Here is a 21387-nt window from a genome sequence, read left to right as displayed (position 1 = left end):
ATGTGTGAGCTGTAGAAAAAAAGCAGTCCCCCTTGTTCAAGGAAAAACAAAAAGGAATATTTTTCCGAAGGTCTTTATAGAGCCGCATATGGTGATGCACACCTGTAATCCCAGCAATGTAATCCCGCTCGCGACTCAGCTACTTAGTGAGGCCCTCTGCAACTCAATGAGACCGTGTTTTAAATTAAAGAATAAAAAAATAGGGCTGGGGGTGTAGCTCAGAGGTAGAATACCTCTAGTTCAATTCTCAGTGACACTGGACACACACACAAAGATAATGGTGAATCAAAAGTAGATGAATCGATACAGTAAGTTATAATGCATGGAACATTTATAATAGAGGTTGGCATTTGGAGGTAGAATGGCCCTGGGTTCTACCCCCAGTTTCAAGAGAAAAAAGAAAAGAGTTCTAGGAAAAAAAATAATAAAGGGAAAAAATACATATAATTCCCCGGAAAGCTAGGACAGGAGGATCACAAATTTGAGGCCAACTTTAGCAACTTAGTGAGACCATATTTCAAAATAAAAAACAAAACAGGCTGGGGGGATAGCTCAGAGGTAGAATACCTTGGAGTCATTCCCGAGTACCACAAAATAAAGAAATAAACCAACAAACAAACATGATACAGAGAACGGAAAGACAGACACATAGAATGAAGAGAGAGAAAAAAGGACAATTTAAAGCCATACAAGGATTTCCATTGAAAAAATAATAAACTCATTAGCAAGGTGTGATGGTGCATGCTTTTAATCCCAGTACTTAGGAGGCTGAGGCAGGAAGATTGCAGGTTCCTAGCCAGCCTCAGCTACTTAGTGAGGCCCTCTGCAACTTAGCAAGACCTGTTTAAAAAAAAAAAAAAAAAGAATAAAAATAGGGCTGGGGATGTAGCTCAGAAGTAGAATGCCCCTGATTTCTATCCCCAGTACTGCAAAAAAAATAATAATAATAATAATAATAATAATAATAATAATCCATACATTCAAAGCCACGTAAAAATCCTCACTCCCAAGAATGGCCAGGAAAATTCACAGAGACTACCAAGTTCAGGAAATTCTGACATTAGCTCCATAACAAAAATACATAAAGGTGATTAACACCACTGGTCAGAAGATTATATAAAATAACATTATTATCTGACAAAAGTAACTTAGCTGCAGAGGTCTTTCTGGAATAAAGCATATTTGAAGCATGACAAAAAGCTAGCCAAGAAGGGCGTGGTGGTGCACAGGTAATCCCCGCGCTTGGGCGGCTGAGACAGGAAGATCGCACAGGTTCGAAGCCAGCCTCAGCTACTTAGGCTCTCAGCAACTTGGTGAAACCCCGTTTCTAAATAAAACATAAAATAGGTCTGGGAGTATAGCCCTGAGGTAGAGAGCCCCTACGATCCAACCCCAGTACCCCCCCCAAAAAAAGCTAGGCAAGATTAATCAAAACGACCTCAACTGCTCCAAAATCAAGTTATAGAAATGATTATAAACTCAGTGACTGTTACATGAGTAATATCCATAAATACTTTAATTTTTTTCCTCCGGACCCATATATTTGTATAGGATATCAGTTATATATATATATATATATATATATATATATAGGAATGAGTTGTTTTAGAAATGAACAAATGCTTTAAAATTAAAAAGTGATTTTACAATATTGTCACTTTTTTCTACCAATATATATCTTACTCTTTGTCATTCAAGGTTTCTAAATGCATAAATAAACTCAGTTTATCAGTCCTGTAAACTATTCACATAATAACTATTCAAACAGAAAACCAAATAAATTATTGCATCTGACAACTTTATTATTTTGTGTGTGTACGTGGTATTGGGGATTGAACTCAGAAGCATTCTACCTCTTAGCTACACCGCTAGCCCTATTATATTCTTTTTTTTTTTTTTTGGCGGGTCTGGGGATGGAACCTAATAAGTTGGGTCCCTCCCCCACGTGATCTCGCGGTGGAACCCAGGAAGTTAGAAGTGGAGATATCGCAAGACTCCAGGTACCTCGAGACTCAGAACATCAAGACTACAGATGTCAGGAGAGAATCTGCATGCCTATAAAACAGCAGTGCCTCCGATCCGCCACGTGACTCAGCCAGCCAGTCAGGACTATGCAACTCTCCAGCCGCATGGCCCATCAGTCCCTTCCCCCACTGCCAGCTGACTCTCCAAAAGGTGCAGGTCCGAATAAAACAGCGGTCTCTGATAACCCAGTTGGTATGCCGGGCACGGTGGCGCACGCTACTTAGTGAGGCTCTCAGCAACTTAGTGAGACCCTGTTTCCAAATATAAAATAGGTCTGGGAGTAGAGCCCAGAGGTAGAAATCCCCTGGGTTCCACCTCTAGTACCACAAAATAAATAAATAAATAAATAAATAAATAAAGGCTAAAAATATAGGGCTGGGTTGTAGCTCAGAGACACAATAGCCTCCATCCCCAGTATCACAAAAGAAAAAAAAAGAAGAATTTGAGCCAGGAGTGATACACCTGTAATCCTAGTACTTGGAGGCTAAGGCAGGCTCCAAGTACTCTTGTGAATTGTGCTATTATAAATGTGGGCATGCATGTACCACAATAGTCTTTTTATTTTTATTTATTTATTTATTTATTTATTTATTTATTTATTTTTTGCAGTACTGGGTATTTTCAGAGCTACACCCCAGCCCTAATTTTTATTCTTTTTTTTTTTTTTTTTTTTTTTTTTTGGTGGTACTGGGGTTCCGGGTAACCCTTCTACCTCCGGGTTACACTCCCAGACACACACACACACACACACACACACACATATATATATATATATTTTTTTGGTGGTACTGGGGTTCCTGGAAGTCCTTCTACCTCCGGGCTACACTCCCAGACCTATTTTTTATACTTTTTTATTTGGAAACAGGGTCTCTTAAGCCAGCGCGCGCGGCTGGCTTCGAACCTGCGCGATCCTCCTGTCTCCGCCTCCCAAGTGCGGGGATTACAAGCGTGCGCCACCACGCCCGGCAACACCTGTATTTTTATATATATATATATTTTTTTTTTATTTGGAAACAGGGTCTCTTAAGCCACCGCAGCTGGCTTCAAACCTGAGCGATCCTCCTGTCTCCACCTCCCAAGCACATGGATTACAAGCGTGCACCACCATACCTGGCTATTCTTTATTTTTGAAACAGGGTCTCACTGAGTTCCAAGGGACCTCACTAAATAGCTGAGGCCATCCATGAACTGAGATTCTCCAGTCTCCACCTCCTGAATGCTGGAATTACAAGCGTGCACCACCACACTGGGCCTTTTTTTATTTTTTGAAATAGGGTCTCACTGAGTTGCAAAGGGCGTAAGTAGCTGAGGCTATCCTCAGGTCTCCACCTCCCGAATGCTGGGACTGCAAGCATGTGCCACCACGCCTGACTCACTGTGTTGCAAAGGACCTTACTAAGTAAATGAAGCTGGTCACAAACCTTGATCCTCCTGTCTCAACATCCCAAATGCTGGGATTACAAGCTTCTACCACCACACCTGGCACAGTAGTATTCTAACTCTAATTCTGTTGGAAATATACCAAGGAGTGGTATAGCTACATCTTATGGTGTTCCATCCTTTTGAGGAACCCCACGCTGATCTCCATAGTGGCTGTACTAGTTTAAATCCTACTGACAGTACATAAGAGCTCCTATTTCCCCATATCCTTGCTACCAGTTATTATTGTTTGTATTCTTGATGATCTGGCAGATGGGTTTGTTTGCTTGTTTGTATCAGAAGCTGAACCAAGGGGGATTCTACCTGCCAGATACACTCCTCAGCCATATTTTATTTTATTTTGAAACAGGGTCTTACCCTGTTGCTAAAGGCCTCTTTAAATTGCTGAGACTAATCTCAAACCTGCCATCCGACTGTCTCAGTTTCCAAGTACTGGGATTTACAGGTACATACCACAGCGCCAGGATGACAGGTGTTTTTTAAAACCAAACACCACCCTTCAAATATGCACAGCAGTTTTACAGAATTAAACTGGCTCAAATAGAGACTTATGATTTCCTGCAAGCCTAAAATAATACCATTTACATCAGTCAATGGGCAGGGGTGATACTAAGGCAGAAAGTTAAAATGGAGAGACTAGCAGGTTCTAGTGATGCACACGTATACTCCCAGCTACTTCAGAGGCTAAGGCAGGAGGATCCCTTGAAGCCAGCAAGGCCCAGGGTTTGAACCTCAGCAGTTCCCCCACAAACACACATAAATACACACAAAAGAAAAAGAAAAAACAAGGACCAACAGATACTATTGTCCATATATACCACAAAGCATATATCCAAATATAAATTTAAGTCGCCGGGCATGGTGGTACACACCTGTAATCCCAATATGTGCAAAGCAGAGACAGAAGGATCACACAGGTTCAAAGCCAGCCTCAGCTACTTAGTGAGGCTCTCAGCAACTTAGTGAAACCCTGTTTCCAAATAAAATATAAAATAGGTCTGGGAGTATAGCCCGGAGGTAGAAAGCCCCTGGGTTCCACCCCCAGTACCAACAAAATAAAATAAAATAATAATAATAATAATAATAATAATAATAAGATTGGGGATGTAGCTCAAAGACAGAACACCCCTAGGTTTCATCCCCAGTATCACAAAAATCTGCTACACAATATAAACTGAAAATAATATTCTAAAAAGAGACATAAAGTCAGCTTTAACTTGGGAGGCTGACACAGGAGGATCCTACTTCAATTTTTATTTTTAATGGGTGCTATGGGCATAGCTTAGAAACAGAATGCCCCTGGGTTCAATCCCTCACATTAAAAAAAAAAAATCAGCTTTAATCCTGGTATGACAAAGAAACAATGTTTAATTTTCAGAAGCTGGAATTTTTCTAATAAATGAACATTTGGCACATAAAGTCAACGCTGCATCCTCTTCCTGCCTAAATGCCAGTAGCAAGCACATCCAATTTCGAGTTCCTCTGAAGCCAATGAGTGGGCAGAACACAATCAAAGCCAAAATGGAGAACACATGGTATTCATTCTCTAAAAAAATCTGTAGTGAATTACAACCAGGAGGGGAAGCCATCTGTCAGAAGCAAAAGAGGTGCCAGGAACTGTCAAAGACTGTAATGTGCCCCCTGAACCGGGAGAGTCACGATTTAGATTTTAATTCCAGCTAACTGTTGTAATGAGGAAGTTTTCAAAATTACTGAAGCAAGTGTCAAATTATGAATGGCAAGGGAAAGTGTTAGGAAAACCAAGAACACTATAACCCTATCTCTTATTGGGAAAACCAACAGCATAGCAGCAAACATAAACCATACAAACAAAAAAATTTTTTTTTTAAAAACAGACAACAATGACAAATTTGATTCCTTTTTGTAGAAAAAGCACTGGCAGTTGTGCTCTAACCCATGAACATTTACCCAAAATTTCAAATTAAACCAAGAAAGCAACTTCCCAAATATGAAGGCAAAAGTGAGCCACAAATCAAAAATCAGCCTTGATATGGGGCACAGTGGTACACACCTATAATCCCAGTACTTGGGAGGTGAGACAGGAGAATCACAGGTTTGAGCCAGCTAAGCCTCAGTAACTTAGACGATGTTTCAAAACAAAAAATAAAATACTGCTAGGGGTATAGCTCAGAGGTAGGATGCCCCTGGGGTCAATCCCCAGTACCTCTCTCTCCAAAAAAGAAGCCTTGACCATTTAAATTTCCCCTGCCCCCTACCCTTTTTTTCCCCCTGGGGTTCCTGGAAGCCCTTCTACCTGCGGGCTACACTCCCAGACCTATTTTATACTTTTTATTTGGAAACAGGGTCTCCTAAGCCAGCAAGACTGGCTTCGAACCTGTGCGATCCTCCTGTCTCCACCTCCCAAGCGCCGGGATTACAAGCATGCGCCACCACGCCCAGCTGCCCCCTACCCTTTTTAATTTTAATAAAGTAAAATCATTTGGCAACCAACTGAACATTATAGGTTATCATCTTCAAATCTCAAAACATAGTTTGAGGGGTGTGTGTGTGTGTGTACGTGTCTGTATACACACATTTTATTGAGGATAGAACTCAGGGGCCCTCTAAGTCCAGACTATACCCCCAACCCTGTCTTTCTTTCTTTCTTGTTTACTTATTTTTTTATTATTATAAAAAGGGTCTTCTAAGTTGCTGATGCTGGCTTTGAACCTTCAATCCTCCTGTTTCAGCCTACCAGAACTAAGATTAGAGGCAAATGCCACCCCAACCAGCCATAGTGAGATTTAATATAGAAAAAATAAAGCCACTAGACCTCCATTTAATCAAAATAAGAATTTATATGACAGAATGTAGAAAAACTATTTTGAAACACTAGCAAAATTAGAATTGATCACACTAATACTAGTTTATTCACTTACTTGTTGAGATTGTTTCTTTCAATCAAGCAGTTTTTGGTTGTTTGTTTGTTTGTTGTGATACAGGAAATGGAACCCAGGGGTATTCTATCTCCAAGCTCACCCCCAGCCATATTTTTTATTCTTTATCTTGAAACAAGGTCTTACTAAGTTGTGGAGGGCCTCACTAAGTACCTGACTACTCTTACGATGACGCCGCCTACCACTACTGCTAGTCCTCCTGTCTCGGCCTCCCAAGTACTGGGATTACAAGCATGTGCCACCACGCCCAGCAGCCTTTTTATTTTTTGTTTTTATTTTTTGTTTGGGTTGTTGAGGCACTCACTGCTTGCTGTCCTTGAACCTGTGATCTTCCTAGCTCAGCCAACCAAATACTAGGATTATAGGTGTGTACTATCACTCCCAGTTCAACCAGTTTTTAGAACCTCATCTCCTTCCTCATAGCCTTCTCTAAAAGAAAAATAGTGTTTTCCTATTGAATAAATCCACCTAAATACCCAGATACTGGTAATTAATTCTCCCTGCACATTATGGCACATAAATCCATAAGTATTGTACTAAAAAATGAAAATAAAACAAAACTGCCACTTTAAAATGTGTTAATTATAATAATAATTTTCCTGTACTGGGAACTGAATACAGGGGCATTCTACCTCCAAGCTACACCCCCAGACCCATTTTTTATTATTTATTTGAAACAGGGCCTCACTAAGTTGCTGAGGCTGGCCATAAATCTGTGATCCTCCTGTCTCAGCCTCCCAAATACTGGGATTATGAGCTTGCACCACAGTGCCTGGCTTTAATTACATTTCTAAGCCAGGCATGGTGGCGCACGCTCGTAATCCCACTATTTGGGAGACTGAGAAAGGAGGATCACGCAGGTCCGAAGCCAGCCTCAGCTACTCAGTGAGGCTCTCAGCAACCTAGTGAGACCCTGTTTCCAAATAAAATACAATAGGTCTGGGAGTGTAGCCCAAAGGTAGAAAGCCTCTGGGTTCCATCCCCAGCACCACAAAAAGAAAAAAAAAAAATTCTGTATGGCCAGCCATGGTGGTGCATGCCTGTAATCAGAGTACTTGGGAGGCTGAGATAGCTCAAGGACAGGCTCAGCAATTTAGTGAGACTCTGTTTCAAAATAAAAAATAAAATAGGGCTGGAGACATAGCTCAGAGGAAAAATGTCAATCCCCACTAGTGCAAACTAAAAAAAAAAAAATTCTTTATGTATGCAATAAATGTTTTATCTTTGGATTAAGTCAATGACTTGAAAGGTTTGCTCCTTAAAAAAAAAAAAAAAAAAAGGCATAGCCGGGCAGAGTGGTGCACACTTGTAATCCCAGTATTTGGGAGGCTGAGACCAGACTCACAGACAAACTAAGCTACTAAGCAAGGTCCTTCACAACTCAGTGAAATTGTTTCAAAATTAAACAAAAAACAGGGCTGGGAGCCAGGCGTGGTGACGCATGCTTGTAATCCTAGCATATGGGAGGCTGAAACAGGAGGATCCGAGTTTGCAGAGAGCCTCAGCTACTTAGTGAAGCCCTTTGCAACTCAGTGAGACCTTGTTTCAAAAATAAAGAATAAAAAATAGGGCTGGGGGTGTAACTTGGAGGTAGAATGCCCCTGGGTTCCATCCCTAGCACCACAAATAATAATAATAATAATAATAATAATAATAATCATAGGGCTGGGGATGTAGCTCGGAGGTATAATGCCCCTGGGTTCCATCCCCAGTACATATATATACACACACACATATACATATACCAGGCATGGTGGCACACTCTTATCTCAGAACTAGGGAAACTCAGACAGGAGAATCACAAGTTTGAGGATAGCCTCAGCAAATAGTGAGATTCTCATCAACCTAGTGAGACACTGTTTCAAAATTTAAAAAAATAAAATAGGGCCGGGGTGTAACTCAGAGGCAGAATGCCTCTGGGTTCAATTGAGAGTACAAAAAAAAATTTTTTAATTAAAATAAAGCCCGGCGTGGTGGTGCACGTTTGTAATCCCAGCATTTGGGAGGCTGAGACCAGAGGATTGTGGTTCCCGGACAGCCTCAGCTATAGTGAGGCCCTCTGCAACTTAGTGAGACCCTGTTTCAAAATAAAGAATAAAAAATAGGGCAGGCGGTGCAGCTCGGAGGTCGAATGCCCCAGGGTTCCATCCCCAGACCAGAAAAAAATTAAAATCAAAATAAAAAAATAAAACACCATAACAAACATTTGTTTATGAACATAATGAAGTATAATGAAGTATAAAGTTATCCTCCACCAAGTTAATAATGTAAAAATGTAATTGGTATGCTAATGAAACAAAAAATGAAGTAATTATATGGTTCAAAAAGAAGATTTACAAGCGGGGCGTGGTGGCACACACTTGTAATCCCCGCGCTTGGGAGGCTGAGACAGGAGGATCGCACAGGTTCGAAGCCAGCCTCAGATACTTAGTGAGGCTCTCAGCAACTTAGTGAAACCCTGTTTCCAAAAAAAAAAAAAATATATATATATATATAATGGGTCTGGGAGTATAGCCTGGAAGTAGAAAGCCTCTGGGTTCCACACCCAGTACCACAAATAAATAAATAAATAAATAAATAAATAAATAAATAAATTTACTTAATTTACTTTGGGTGCTAGGGATAGAACCTAGGGGCATTCTACCTCTGAGATACATCTCCAGCCCTTTTTATTTTTTTTATTTTGAAACAGAGTCTCACTAAGTTGTGGATGGCCTAGATAAATTGCTGAGGCTGATCCTCCTGTCTCAGCCTCCCAAATACTAGGATTACTGGCGTGCATTACCATGCCTTACAAAAATAACAAATTTGCTTAAATGTTCAGAAAATAGAACATCAATAAATAGGCCATCTCAGCTGGGCGTGGTGGCTCATGGTTGTAATCCCAGTACTTTCAAGGCTGAGACAGGAGGATTACACAGGTTTGAAGCCAGCCTCAGCTACTTAGTGAGGCTCTCAGCAACTTAGTGAAACCCTGTTTCCAAATAAATTATAAAATAGGGCTGAAGGTATAGCCCAGAAGTAGAAAGCCCCTGGGTTCTATCTCCAGTACCACAAAAAAATAAAATAAGTAGATCATCTCAATAACAAACCTCGGGGAAAAACCCATCAAGCAGAATAAAAATAAAATGTTCATACATCATAAACATCATAAAGTAATGGTGGCACACGCTTGTAATCCCAGTACTTGGGAGGCTGAGACAGGAGGACCGCAGGTTTACAGCCAGCCTCAGCTACTTAGTGAGGCCCTCCACAACTTAGTGAGGTCCTGTTTCAAAATAAAGAATAAAAAATAGGGCCAGGGATATAGCTTGGAGGTAGAATGCCCCTGGGTTCAAACCCCAGTACCACAAAACAAATAAAATAAAGTAATTAATGTTGAATTTAATTATTAGTGATATGTGGGGCAACTACAGAATAAAACTATTTCCTTCCTTTTCTAAACCAATTACAGTGGTAGTAAAGCATGTGCTCAGTGTCCTGAAGAGTGTGTGTGTGTGTGTGTGCGCGCGCACGCGCGTGCATTTCTGCCTAACCAAAAAGAGAAAAGCACTAACATGTAACAATGACACCTGCTGACATATGCTGGTGATTTAAACTAATCAAATTGTGCCTGTACCTTTCTGTCAAGTGACCCCCTATCGTCCCTCTTCCCCTCAGTGTTAGCCCCCTTTTCTAAAGCCTTGGGATCCCATGATACTCCTATGCTTAAATTTCCTTCTTCAAACCAGGCATGGAGGCACACGCTTGCAATTCCAGTACTTGGGAGGCTGAGACATGAGGATCACAGGTTCACAGCAAGCCTCAGCTACTTAGTGAGGCCCTCCTCAACCTAGTGAAACCCTTTTTCAAAATAAAGAATAAGCGGGCATGGTGGCGCAAGCCTTTAATCCCTGCGCGGAGATAGGAGGATTGCGCAGGTTCGAAGCCAGCCGCGCGCGCTGGCCTAGAAGACCGTTTCCAAATAAAAATGTAAAAATAGGTCTGGGAGTGTAGCCCGGAGGTAGAAGGGCTTCCAGGAACCCCAGTACCACCAAAAAGAAAAAGAATAAAATAGGGCTAGAGTATAGCTCGGAGAAAAAAAATTCCCCTGGGTTCAATCCCCAGTACAGCAAAGATAAATAAACAAGTAAGTATTTCCTTCTTCAACTCAAACGCTAAGAAATTTTAATGCAGTCTATCAAATTTAATAAGTAACTAAATAGCATTAATTTTACAATAAATCTGTGAGAGGGTACTGGGGTTTGAACCTCTTGGGTATATGACCAGGTCTCTTATTTTTTGTTTAGAAACAGGTCTCACTAAGGTCGCTGAGAGTCTCACTATCTTGCTAAGGCTGTCTCCTTGAATTTGTGATCCTCCTGTCTCAGCCTCCCAAGTACTAGGATTACAGGTGTGCACCACCAGGACCAGCTCAGTAAATACTTTGAACAAAGACACTCTTTAAATGGTCTTTAAATTGAAAACACATTTCTAGTTGGGCGTGGTGGCACACACTTGTAATCCCAGTAATCGGGAGGCTGAGACAGGAGGATTGCAGGCTCGTGGCCAGCCTAAGTTAGGGAGGCCCTCTGAAACTTTGTGAGTACCACAAAGAAAGAAAGAAGGAAAAAAAAAGAAAGATGGAAAGAAGGAGAAAATGTAATTTTAGTTGACTTTGACACCAAATATCTGCCACTTTCTTGCCAGATGTGAGAGCTAAACCTCTAATTTTCAGTTTTCTCACCTACAAATATGGACTGTGAAGATTAGAAATAATGAATATGGGCCAGTGTGGTGGCGCACGCTTGTAACCCCAACATTTGGGAGGCTGAGACAGGAGAACTGGGGTTAGAGGACAGCCTCAGCTACTACTTAGTGAGGCCTTTTGCAATTCAGTGAGACCCTGTTTCAAAATAAAGAATAAAAAAATATGACTGGGGGTGTAGCTCGGAAGTAGAATGTTCCTGGGTTCCATTCCAGTACTGCAAAAAAAAAAAAAAGAAATGATGAATATGAAGCCGGGCATGGCGGTACACACTGTAATCCTGGTATTTAAGAGGCTGAGATAGGAGGATCATAGGTTCGCAGCCAGCCTCAGCAATTTAGTCCTTCTGCAACTTACTGAGTTTCAAAATAAAAGAATAAAATAGGGCTGGGGGTATAGATCAGAGGTAGAATATCCCTGGGCTCCATCCCCAGTACCACAAAAAGAAAAAACGGTGAATATGAAAGCATATAGGATGGTGTTTATAAATGCTCCATAGTAGGTATGATTAGCATCTATACTAGTAATTATCAGCAAAGAGATGCATTTGCCAAGTATCACTGTAAGACTGTTCACTGACAAAACTATAAGGTTTTTTTCCCCCCCTGTGGTACTGGGGGTGGGGCTTTTCTACCTCCAGGCTATACTCCCAGACCTTTTTTATATTTTATTTGGAAACAGGGTCTCACTAAGTTGCTGAGAGCCTCACTAAGTAGCTGCGGCTGGCTTCGAACCCGTGCGATCCTCCTGTCTCAGCCTCCCAAGCGCGGGGATTACAAGCGTGCGCCACCACGCCCGGCTCACTATTTAGTATTTTTAGGATGATACAATAGCAGGTGATGTGTAAAAATCAAAGGGAACATCAGATATAATACTACATTGTTCATGTCAGAGAAATAAATACAAAAATATAGTGAGCAAACAAACTCAGTAAAAAAAAAAAGTAAAGAATAGTTTTAAAATAAGCAAGACAAGTAAATGTAAGCATTCTGGTTGCCCATTCTCAAGAAATCTCCACTGCCCTGCAAAGGTTAAGTCTTTTTCATACAGAAGCACACAGTTAAAATTATGTGCAGGAGTTTTGGGTCCAACTAACAGCAAAAAATTAAAGCCTACCACAGAAAGAAAACAGAGCAGTTAAGAGGGTGGAAAAAAAGTATTTCCAGCAATATTGCATTCCTTTGGGGAAAGCACTCTATAATTCAAAGGTGAATCATTATGAAAATAAAAATGTTAAATAATGGCCGGGCATAGTGGCGCATGCTTGGCGGAGACAGGAGGATCACGCAGGTTTGAAGCCAGCCGTGCTGGCGTAAGAGACCCTGTTTCAAATATATAAAATAGGTTTGGGAGTGTAGCCCGGAGGTAGAAGGGCTTCCAGGAACCCCAGTACCACCAAAAAAAAAAAATGTTAAATAATGAATATCACTGTAACTGAAAATCCCACGAGCTAAGTACCATACCTAAAGTTCTAGTAATTTATTCAGGAATACCAAGGCTGCACTGGCAGTGATGCACATGAAATAAGTTTCCATATGAAATTTATTTTACATTCTGACTCACTTTCTAAACAGTTTCTTAAACTGGATGTGGTGGCGCATGCTTATAATCCCACCGCTTGGGAGGCTGAGACAGGTGGATCTCCGTTCATGGACAGTCTCAGATACTTAGTGAGGCCTCCTGCAACTTAGTGAGACCTTGTTTCAAAATAATGAATCTAAAAAATAGGGCTGGGGTATAGCTCAGAGGTAGAATGCCCCTAGGTTACATTCCCAATACTACAAAAATAAATAAATAAAATAAATAGTAAAAAAAAAAAAAAAAAATAGGGCTAGGAGTGTAGCTCAGAGGTAGAATGCCCTGGGTTTAATCTCCAGTACCAGAAAAAAATACATACATACATACACACACACACACACACACACACACACACACACACACACACACGACTGGGGTTGTAGTTCAGAGGTCAATACCCAGCACCAAAAAAATACTACTACTACTACCACCATATGTAGTGTTCTAAGTCTCCAACCAGTTATCTAAAGTTCAGTAAGTAACAAAAGGAGTGTGAGACATAAAAAACTAAATGTCTAGCTGGGAATTTTGTGTTTATACTTTTACTGGGTTGCCGTTTGTTTTTGGATTTTTTTTTTTTTTTGTCTGCTCTTTTGTTGCTACCTCTGAACTCCAGTCCCAGACCTATTTTATTTTGAATCAGGGTTTCGCTAAATTTTGAGAGTTTCACTAAGTTGCTGAGGCTGGCCTCAAACCTGTGATTCTGCTGTCTCTGCTGCCCAAATACTGAGATTACAGATGTGTGCCACTGCACCTGGCTAAGGTATTTTTATAGAAACAATCTTCCACAAGGACTCCATAATACTGAACCATATACATCAAGCAATTCAAGTGGAATGTGTTTTTACGTTTGATAGGTTTCTATACCAGGATCTGTGGCCCAATCAGATCAAAATGTAGAATAGACCCAAATTCTCAGTCTCAAACTGAAAAAGGGAAATGTAATTACTGTAAATCCTATTAAGCCAATCTTCTCCATTAAGTGGAAGATGGCCGACCCTCTGAGGGCTATGGAGGGTATAATGAATGCAGAGCTTAATTAGGGCCCACTACTGACTGACTATAATCTATTAATTAGCATTCTGAGACTATATATCTCATTCCAGTGTTTCACTTTACTTTAAAATTGCACCCTTTGTATTTGGACCAAAGTTATGCAATTTTAAGGATTGGGTGGTAATTATAGTGGGTGTAGAAAGAATATATTCTTGCCAGCATTGGTGCTTAATTAGGGCAAGGGGAAGAATCCAGATAAGGCAATGTTCACCCTTCTTCAGCACATATGGTATTTTTGGCATGAAAATCCTGTGGACTGTTCCTCTTCCAATGAAGTGCTAAGTACCCACAATTGTCTCTTCAAAAGATTCAAATATATTGCCTCTGAATGTAGCTTGATAACTGGAAAGTATACAACATAGTTTGGTTTTTTTCTCACTTAGCTTCTGAAGAATAGACATCAACAAGTGCCTCAATTATTTCAAAATCAACAAGTACGCCAATATTTTTGGGTCAACAAAATAGACATCTAAAAATTTTTTAAAAAATAGACATTTGAGAGCTGAGCGTGTTGCCGCATGCTTGTAATCCCAGCATTTGGGAGGCTGAGACAGGAAGATTGTGGTTCAAGGACAGCCTCAGCTACTACTTAGTGAGGCCCTTTGTAAATCAGTGAGACCCTGTTTCAAAATAAAGAATAAAAAATAGGGCTTTGGGTGTAGCTCAGAGGTAGAATGCCCCTGGACATATTTTCAGTATCATCAATAAGATAAAACGACAGCTAGCTAATACAATAATTTACCCAGTATTCCCAAATTCACTTCAATTTTATATTTATATACACACAATCAATAAATTTATTCTTAAAACATAGATACTTTAAAGGGAAGTCCGTATTCATGTGTAATTTTTAAAATTTTTATAATAAGTTATCTCACTCTACAGTTAAATTGACTTTTTTTTTTTTTTTTGGTGGTACTGGAGGTGGAATCCAGAGGCTTTCTACCTCTGGGCTATACTCCCAGACCTTTTTTTTTTTTTTTTTTTTTTTTGGAAACAGGGTCTCACTAAGTTGCCAAAAGCCTCACTAAGTAGCTGAGGCTGGCTTCGAACCCGTGCAATCCTCCTGTCTCAGCCTCCCAAGCGCAGGGATTATAAGCATGCGCCACCACGCCCAGCCTTATATTGACTTTTAATTAGCAACTTAACTTTTTTTTGGAGGAGGGTACTGTGGGTAGAACCCAGGGGCTTTCTACCTCCAGTCTATAATCCCAGACCTATTTTTATATTTTATTTGGAAACAGGGTCTCACTAAGTAGCTGAGGCTGGCTTTGAACCTGTACAATCCTCCTGTCTCAGCCTCCCAAGTGCGGGAATTACAAGCGTGTGCCACCATACTGGCTCAGCAACTTAACTTTTAATCAACAATTTAGTGAGATGCCATTTCAAAATAAAAAATAATGCCGATCGTGGTGGTGCATGCTTATAATCTCAGCCCTTGGGAGGCTGAGAAAGTGAGACCCTGTTTCCAAATAAATTATAAAATAGGGCTGTGGTGTAGCCCGGAGGTATAAAGCCCCTTGGTTCCAACCCCCAGTACCACAAAAATAAATAAATAAATAGAGTTGGAGCTGTAGCTCAGAGGTAATATGTCCCTGAGTTCAATCCCCAGTATAGCAAAAAAAAAAAAAAAAAAAGAGTCAAGTCAAATAAGGAAAAAGTATTTCCCATAGCCGGTGTGGTGATGCACACTTGTAATCCCAGTGCTTGGGAGGCTGAGACAGGAGGATCACACAGGCTTGAAGCCAGCCTCAGTTACCTAGTGAGGCTCTCAGCAATTTAGTAACACTGTTTCCAAATAAAATATAAAATAAGTCTGTGTGTGTAGTCCGAGGTAGTAGGTCCCTAGGTTCCATTCCTAGTACCACACACAAAAAAGAACCATTCTACTGTCATGCATCTCTTGAACATTTATTTTGTGCATCAATGATTTGCAAAGTATGGATACATCAAAATCATCTAGGGAGCTTCTCCTTCCCCATTCCACACAGGAGAAACCAAACACCGGAGGCTCTACCACTGCACTACATCCCAGGCCTTTTTATATTTTTTGTTTTGAAACAAGCTAAGTTCCAGTTGTCCTCAAACTTGTGATCCTCCTGCCTCGGTCTCCTAAATAGCTGGGATTACAGGGATGCACCACTGTGCTAGCTTGAAAGGTTCTTTTTAACTAAAGTACCTAAAATGCTATCCATTCTTTTCCCCTACACACACCATCCGCTGAGGATCACCGTTGTAGCTGATGATTATTATGAAGAGAAGTGTGTCGAAGTCCTAAGATGTAACAGTGCAGAAAGGAAAGCAGCAGCACTGAGAAATGGTCTCTTGTTTCTTTTCTTTTCTTTTAGTGTAGTTCAAGTATAGCAGAAGAGTAAGACAATCAACAAATAAATTATGTTGTTTTTTTTTTGCAGGTCTGGGGATGGAACCCACGGGCATTTGACCTCCGAGCTACACCCCCTGCCCTGTTTTTTTATTCCTTATTTTGAAACCAGGTCTCACTAAGTTGCAAAGGGCCTCACTAAGTAGCTGAGGCTGTCATCGAACCGCGATCCTCTGGTCTCAGCCTCCCGAATGCTGGGATTACAAGCGTGTGCGACCACGCCCGGCAAATAAATATGTTTACTCCATCAAAGACAGATCGTGCTGGGCAAGGGGGCACACTTGTAATCCCCACTATCTAGAAGGCTGAGGCAGGAGAATCACAAGTTTGAGGCCAGTCTAGACAACTTAGCAAGACCCTGTTTCAAAATAAAAAATAAAAAGAGTTGGGGATATAGCTCACTGGTAGAGCAGCCATGGATTCAATTCCCAGTATCAACAAAAGAAAAAAAGAGAAACAGATAATTTCTAATGTCTTATTTCCTAGCATCGTTCAAGAACACTGCAGAGCTGGGCATGGTGGCCCACCTTTGTAATCCTAGTACTTGGGAGGCATAGACAGGAGGATCGCAGTTTAGCAGCTAGCCTCAGCTAGTGAAGCCCTCCGCAACTTAGTGAGGCCATTTCAAAATTAAGAATAAAAATGCGCCGGGTGTGGTAGCGCACACTTGTAATCCCCGGGCTTGGGAGGCAGAGACAGGAGAATGCTGCAGGTTCAAAGCCAGCCATGCTGGCTTGAGAGACCCTGTTTCCAAATAAAAATATAAAATAGATCTGGGAATGTAGCCTGGAGGTAGAAGGGTTTCCAGGAACCCCAGTACCACAAAAAAAAAAAAAAAAAGAATAAAAAATGCAGCTGGAGGTGTAGCTGGGAGGTAGAATGCTCCTGGGTTCAATTCCCAGTACCTCAAAAAAAAAAAAAAATAGAACACTGCAGAAATTTAGATTTTTATTACTTTATAATTCTTATTAACTGAAACCAAAAATGTAGTATAATACCAACATTGATGTAGCTAATTTAAAATTCTCCTCGCCAAGCATGGTGGTGCACGCTTGTAAACCCTGTGCTTGGGAGGCTGAGACAGGAGGATCGCACAGGTTCGAAGCCAGCCTCAGCCACTTAGTGAGGCCCTCCACAATTTGGTGAGACACTACTTCAAAATAAAGAATTTTTTTAAAAAAGGACTAGAGGCCAAATGTGGTGGCACATGCTTGTAATCCCAGAATTTGGAGGCGGAGACAGGACGATCACGGCTCATTAACAGCCTCAGCTACCTAGTGAGGCCCTTTGCAACTCAGTGAGACCATGTTTCAAATTAAAGAATAAAAAATAGGACTGGAGGTTTAGCTTAGAGGTAAAATGCCCCTGGGTTCCATCCCCTGTACCACAAAAAAAAAAAAAAAAAAAGGAAAAAAGGGCTGGAAGTATAGCTCAGAGGTAGAAAACCCCTAGGTTCAATTCCCAGAACCACAAAAAAAAAAAAAAAAAAAAAAAAAAAAAAAATTTCATGAATGTCAATGGAAGGAAGTTACTCACTGCAGTACATAATCAATATTTGCATCATTGAGCCAGGCAAGGTGGCGCACACTTATAATCCCACTATTTGGGAAGCTAAGACAGGAGGATCACACAGGTTCGAGGCTCTCAGCAATTTAGTGAGACCTTGTTTCCAAATAAAATAAAAAATAGGTCTGAAAGTGTAGTCCAGGGGTAGAAATCCCCTGGGTTCCATACCCAGTACCAAAAAAAAAAAAATTTACATCATTAATATTAGCTGTGGGATGAGGGTTGTCGAGGACTGAACCCAGGGACATTCATACTCTCAGGCCCATTTTATTCTTTATTTTGAAACAAGTTTTCACTAAGTTGTGGAGGGCTAAGGCTGGCGACAAACCTGCAATACTTCTGTTTTAGTCTCCCAAGTAGTAGGATTACAAGTGTGTGCTACCACACCCGGCTTAATATTCGCTTTTTTAAAGTGAAATCTAGGGCTGAGATTGAGATGTAGCTCAGTGGCAAAGCACTTGTTTTGCACCCAGTGCAAGGTCCGGGATTTGATCTGCAGTGCCAAAAAGACAAACAAAAAAAAAAAGTCTATCTAAAGTAAAATCTATTTCATGCTGATATATTAATACTGACTTTCTTTACATTTAGCATGAAAAATCTAAATGGTATACCTCACACTTTAAGTTACAAGGTAGAAATAATTTTATTAATGGATGTCAGAATGGGCAGTAAACTGGGTATGGTGGTACACATCTGTAATCCCAATACTTGGGAGGCTGAGACTGGAGGATAACAGGTTTGAGGACAGTCTCAGTAATTTAACAACTCACAGCAACTTCATGAGACCTTGTTTCAAAGTAAAAAGTAGAATAGGTCTGGGGGTATAGCTCAAAGGTAGAATGCCCCTGAGTTCAATCCCTAGTAACAACAACAAAAAAAGGAATGTGCAGAAATATTATATTCTCACAAGAATTAATAAAATGACACTAAAAAATATAAGAAAATACAGAAAAAGAGAACCCAGGGAAACGATACAAGCAAGAAAGATAAACAAGGAAACATGCCAAAAAGAACAGAGGAAAAAAAAACAGACAGAACCAAGTCTGGAAAAATCTCACTAGGTTGTGACAGTGCCGCTAAACTGCTGAGGCAGGTCTCAAACCTACGATCCTCCCCTGTCAGCCTCTCAAGTACTGGGACCACAAGTTTGTGTCACCATGCCCAACAAATCTGGAAAAGGCTAAGAAACAGTAGATAAAAAAAATGCTAGCCAGGTGTGGTGGCGTAATCCCCATGCTTGTGAGGCTGAGACAGGAGGATCGCACAGGTTGGAAGCCAGCCTCGGCTACTGAGTGAGGCTCTCAGCAACTTAGTGAGATCCAGTTTCCAAATAAAATAGAAAATAGGTCTGGGAGTATAGCCTGGAGGTAGAAAGCCCCTGGGTTCCACCCCCTCAGTACCAAAAAAAAAAAAAAAAAGAGCCGGGCATGGTGGCACATGCGTATAATCCTAGTACTTGGTAGACTGGGTCGGGAGGTTCACGAACAGCCTCAGCAACTTAGTGAGACCATCCACAACGTTGTGAGACCCTGTTTCAAAACACAAACTGGGTGTGGTGACACATGCTTGAAATTCTAATACTTGGGAGGCTGAAACAGGAGGATCAGTTTTATGGCAAGACTCGGCAACTTGGCAAGATATTGTTTCATAGTAAAACATAAAATGGGCTGGGGTGTAGCTTGGAGACAAAAAATCCCAGGTTAGCCAGGCATGGTGGTGCACACTTGTAATCCCAGCATTCGGGAGGCTGAGACAGGAGGATCGCGGTTCGAGGACAGCTCAGCTACTTAGTGAGGCCCTCTGCAACTCAGTAAGACCCTGTTCCAAAATAAAGAATAAAAAATAGGGCAGGGGGTGTAGCTCAGAGGTCAAATGCCCCTGGGTTCCATCCCCAGACCCACAAAAACAAAACAAAAAAGTCCCAGGTTTCAATTCCCAGTACCAAAAAATAAATAAAATAAATAAACAGGCTGGGCGTGGTGGCGCACACTTGTAATCCCAGCATTTGGGAGGCTGAGACCAGAGGATCGCGGTTCACAGACAGCCTCAGCTACTTAGTGAGACCCTCTGCAACTCAGTGAGACCTGGTTTCAAAGTAAAGAATAAAAAAAAATAGGGCAGGGGGTGTATCTCAGAGGTCAAATGCCCCTGGGCTCCATTCCCAAACCGGCAAAAATAAATAAATAAACAAACAAACAGAGCTGTGGGTGTAGCTCAGAGGTAATATGTCCCTGGGTCCAAGCCCCAGTACCAAAAATTAATAAAGTAAATAAACGGCCGTGGGTATAGTTCAGAGGCAGAATGTCCTAGGGTTCAAGCCCCAGTACCAAAAAATAAATAAAATAAACAAACAAGACTGTGGGTGTAACTCAGAGGTAGAATGTACCTGGGTTCAATCCCCAATACCACAAAAATAATAGTAGGGCGTGATGGTGCAAGCTTGTAATGCTAGCACTTGGGAGGCTGAGATAAGAGGATCACAGATTCACAGCTAGCCTCAGCTACTTAGTGAGGCCCTTTGCAACTAGTGAGAACTTGTTTCAAAATAAAGACTAAAACATAGGGCTAAGGGTATAGATTAGAGGTAGACTGACCCTGGGTTCAATCCCCAGTACTGAAAAAAATAATAATAAAGGATAGGATAAAGAAAATTAAATGAACTAAAACCTGAGAGGGAAGTGAGAAAGAACTCAGCCTGTAAAGACAGACATGTACACAGAGCTAACCTGGTTCTCTTCCTGCACGACTCGGTACTGCTCCTTCCAAACAGTGATCTTGGATGCTTCGTCTTTTCTCAGGGCTCGCTCCTTCTTCAGTTCTGGGCTCCAGAAGGTCTTGATGCTATTCATTGAAGAGCTCAATTTGCTCTCCTTTACTTCCACATCCTTCCGCAAGAGATCGTTTTCCCTTAACACCTCCTTTAGCTGTGTCTGCAGATCCATGATGGTGTTATCTCTTGCCTGACGAAGCGAGTGAGGTACAGTGGATGCCATACTCACAGGAGGGAGGTGGTGCTCTCCAAATGCTATGGTGTCACTAGCAACCCCACTGCTGGCTATATTGGGGCTACTGCCCATAGCAGTCATCCTAACGCCGTAAGGCAGACGTCCCCCAGAGCGGCCAAGTGTCATGGTGCTTTTAGGTGTTTCTGAACCCACGTTTTCATGATCACTTAAGTACATAGGACCAGATGTAGCATAGGCAGCATTTAAGGATTGTATATTCTCCATTGAAAGGGTTTTACCGCTGCCACCGCCAACACTGCTTCCAGAACCCCCTCCTGTACTATTGGTTCGACGATGACCTAAGCGAGGGGACCGGGGAAGCCTGGGCGAGCGCCCAGGGCTCTGGCTGCTTGGTTCCACCTTCCCAACTGAGCGGGCACTTCCATACATGGCTGCAAGGTGAAATTAGGTGGCACAAAAGGTGCACAGCAGAATACAAAAAGATGAAACTCCGCGAGATTTCTACGGCTATAAATCAGCTTAAGGCTATCAGAAATAACAGGTCACCAGCTGTCCAATCTTGAAGAAATATCTTACGCCATGTCTGAAATAAAAAAAGAGATCATACATGAGATCCTCTAACAATAAACATTTCTTTTCTCAGAAATGTTCCATTGCGTCTACTTAAGGAAGATCCCTCTTCTATCATCTACTTACTAATGAATTAAA

The 21387-nt window shown here is 41.2% G+C and overlaps 1 protein-coding gene across 3 annotated transcripts in view; it reads right to left on the bottom strand.

Moving 5' to 3' along the window:
- Positions 1–21108, bottom strand: part of ERC1 (ELKS/RAB6-interacting/CAST family member 1) — a gene marked incomplete at both ends in the record, with an annotated part of 441980 nt that extends 420872 nt beyond the window's left edge. For all 3 annotated transcript variants that reach the window (XM_080705759.1, XM_080705760.1, XM_080705761.1), the window contains one exon: positions 20440–21108. In XM_080705759.1, the coding sequence (XP_080561885.1) occupies positions 20440–21108 (669 nt within the window). The remainder of the gene's footprint in view (positions 1–20439) is intronic.
- Positions 21109–21387: the final 279 nt, after the last annotated feature.

The sequence above is a fragment of the Muscardinus avellanarius genome (assembly GCF_963383645.1).
Source record: "Muscardinus avellanarius genome assembly, chromosome: 11".
Classification (NCBI taxonomy): Eukaryota; Metazoa; Chordata; class Mammalia; order Rodentia; family Gliridae; genus Muscardinus; species Muscardinus avellanarius.
This window is presented reverse-complemented; position numbering and strand designations above follow the sequence as displayed.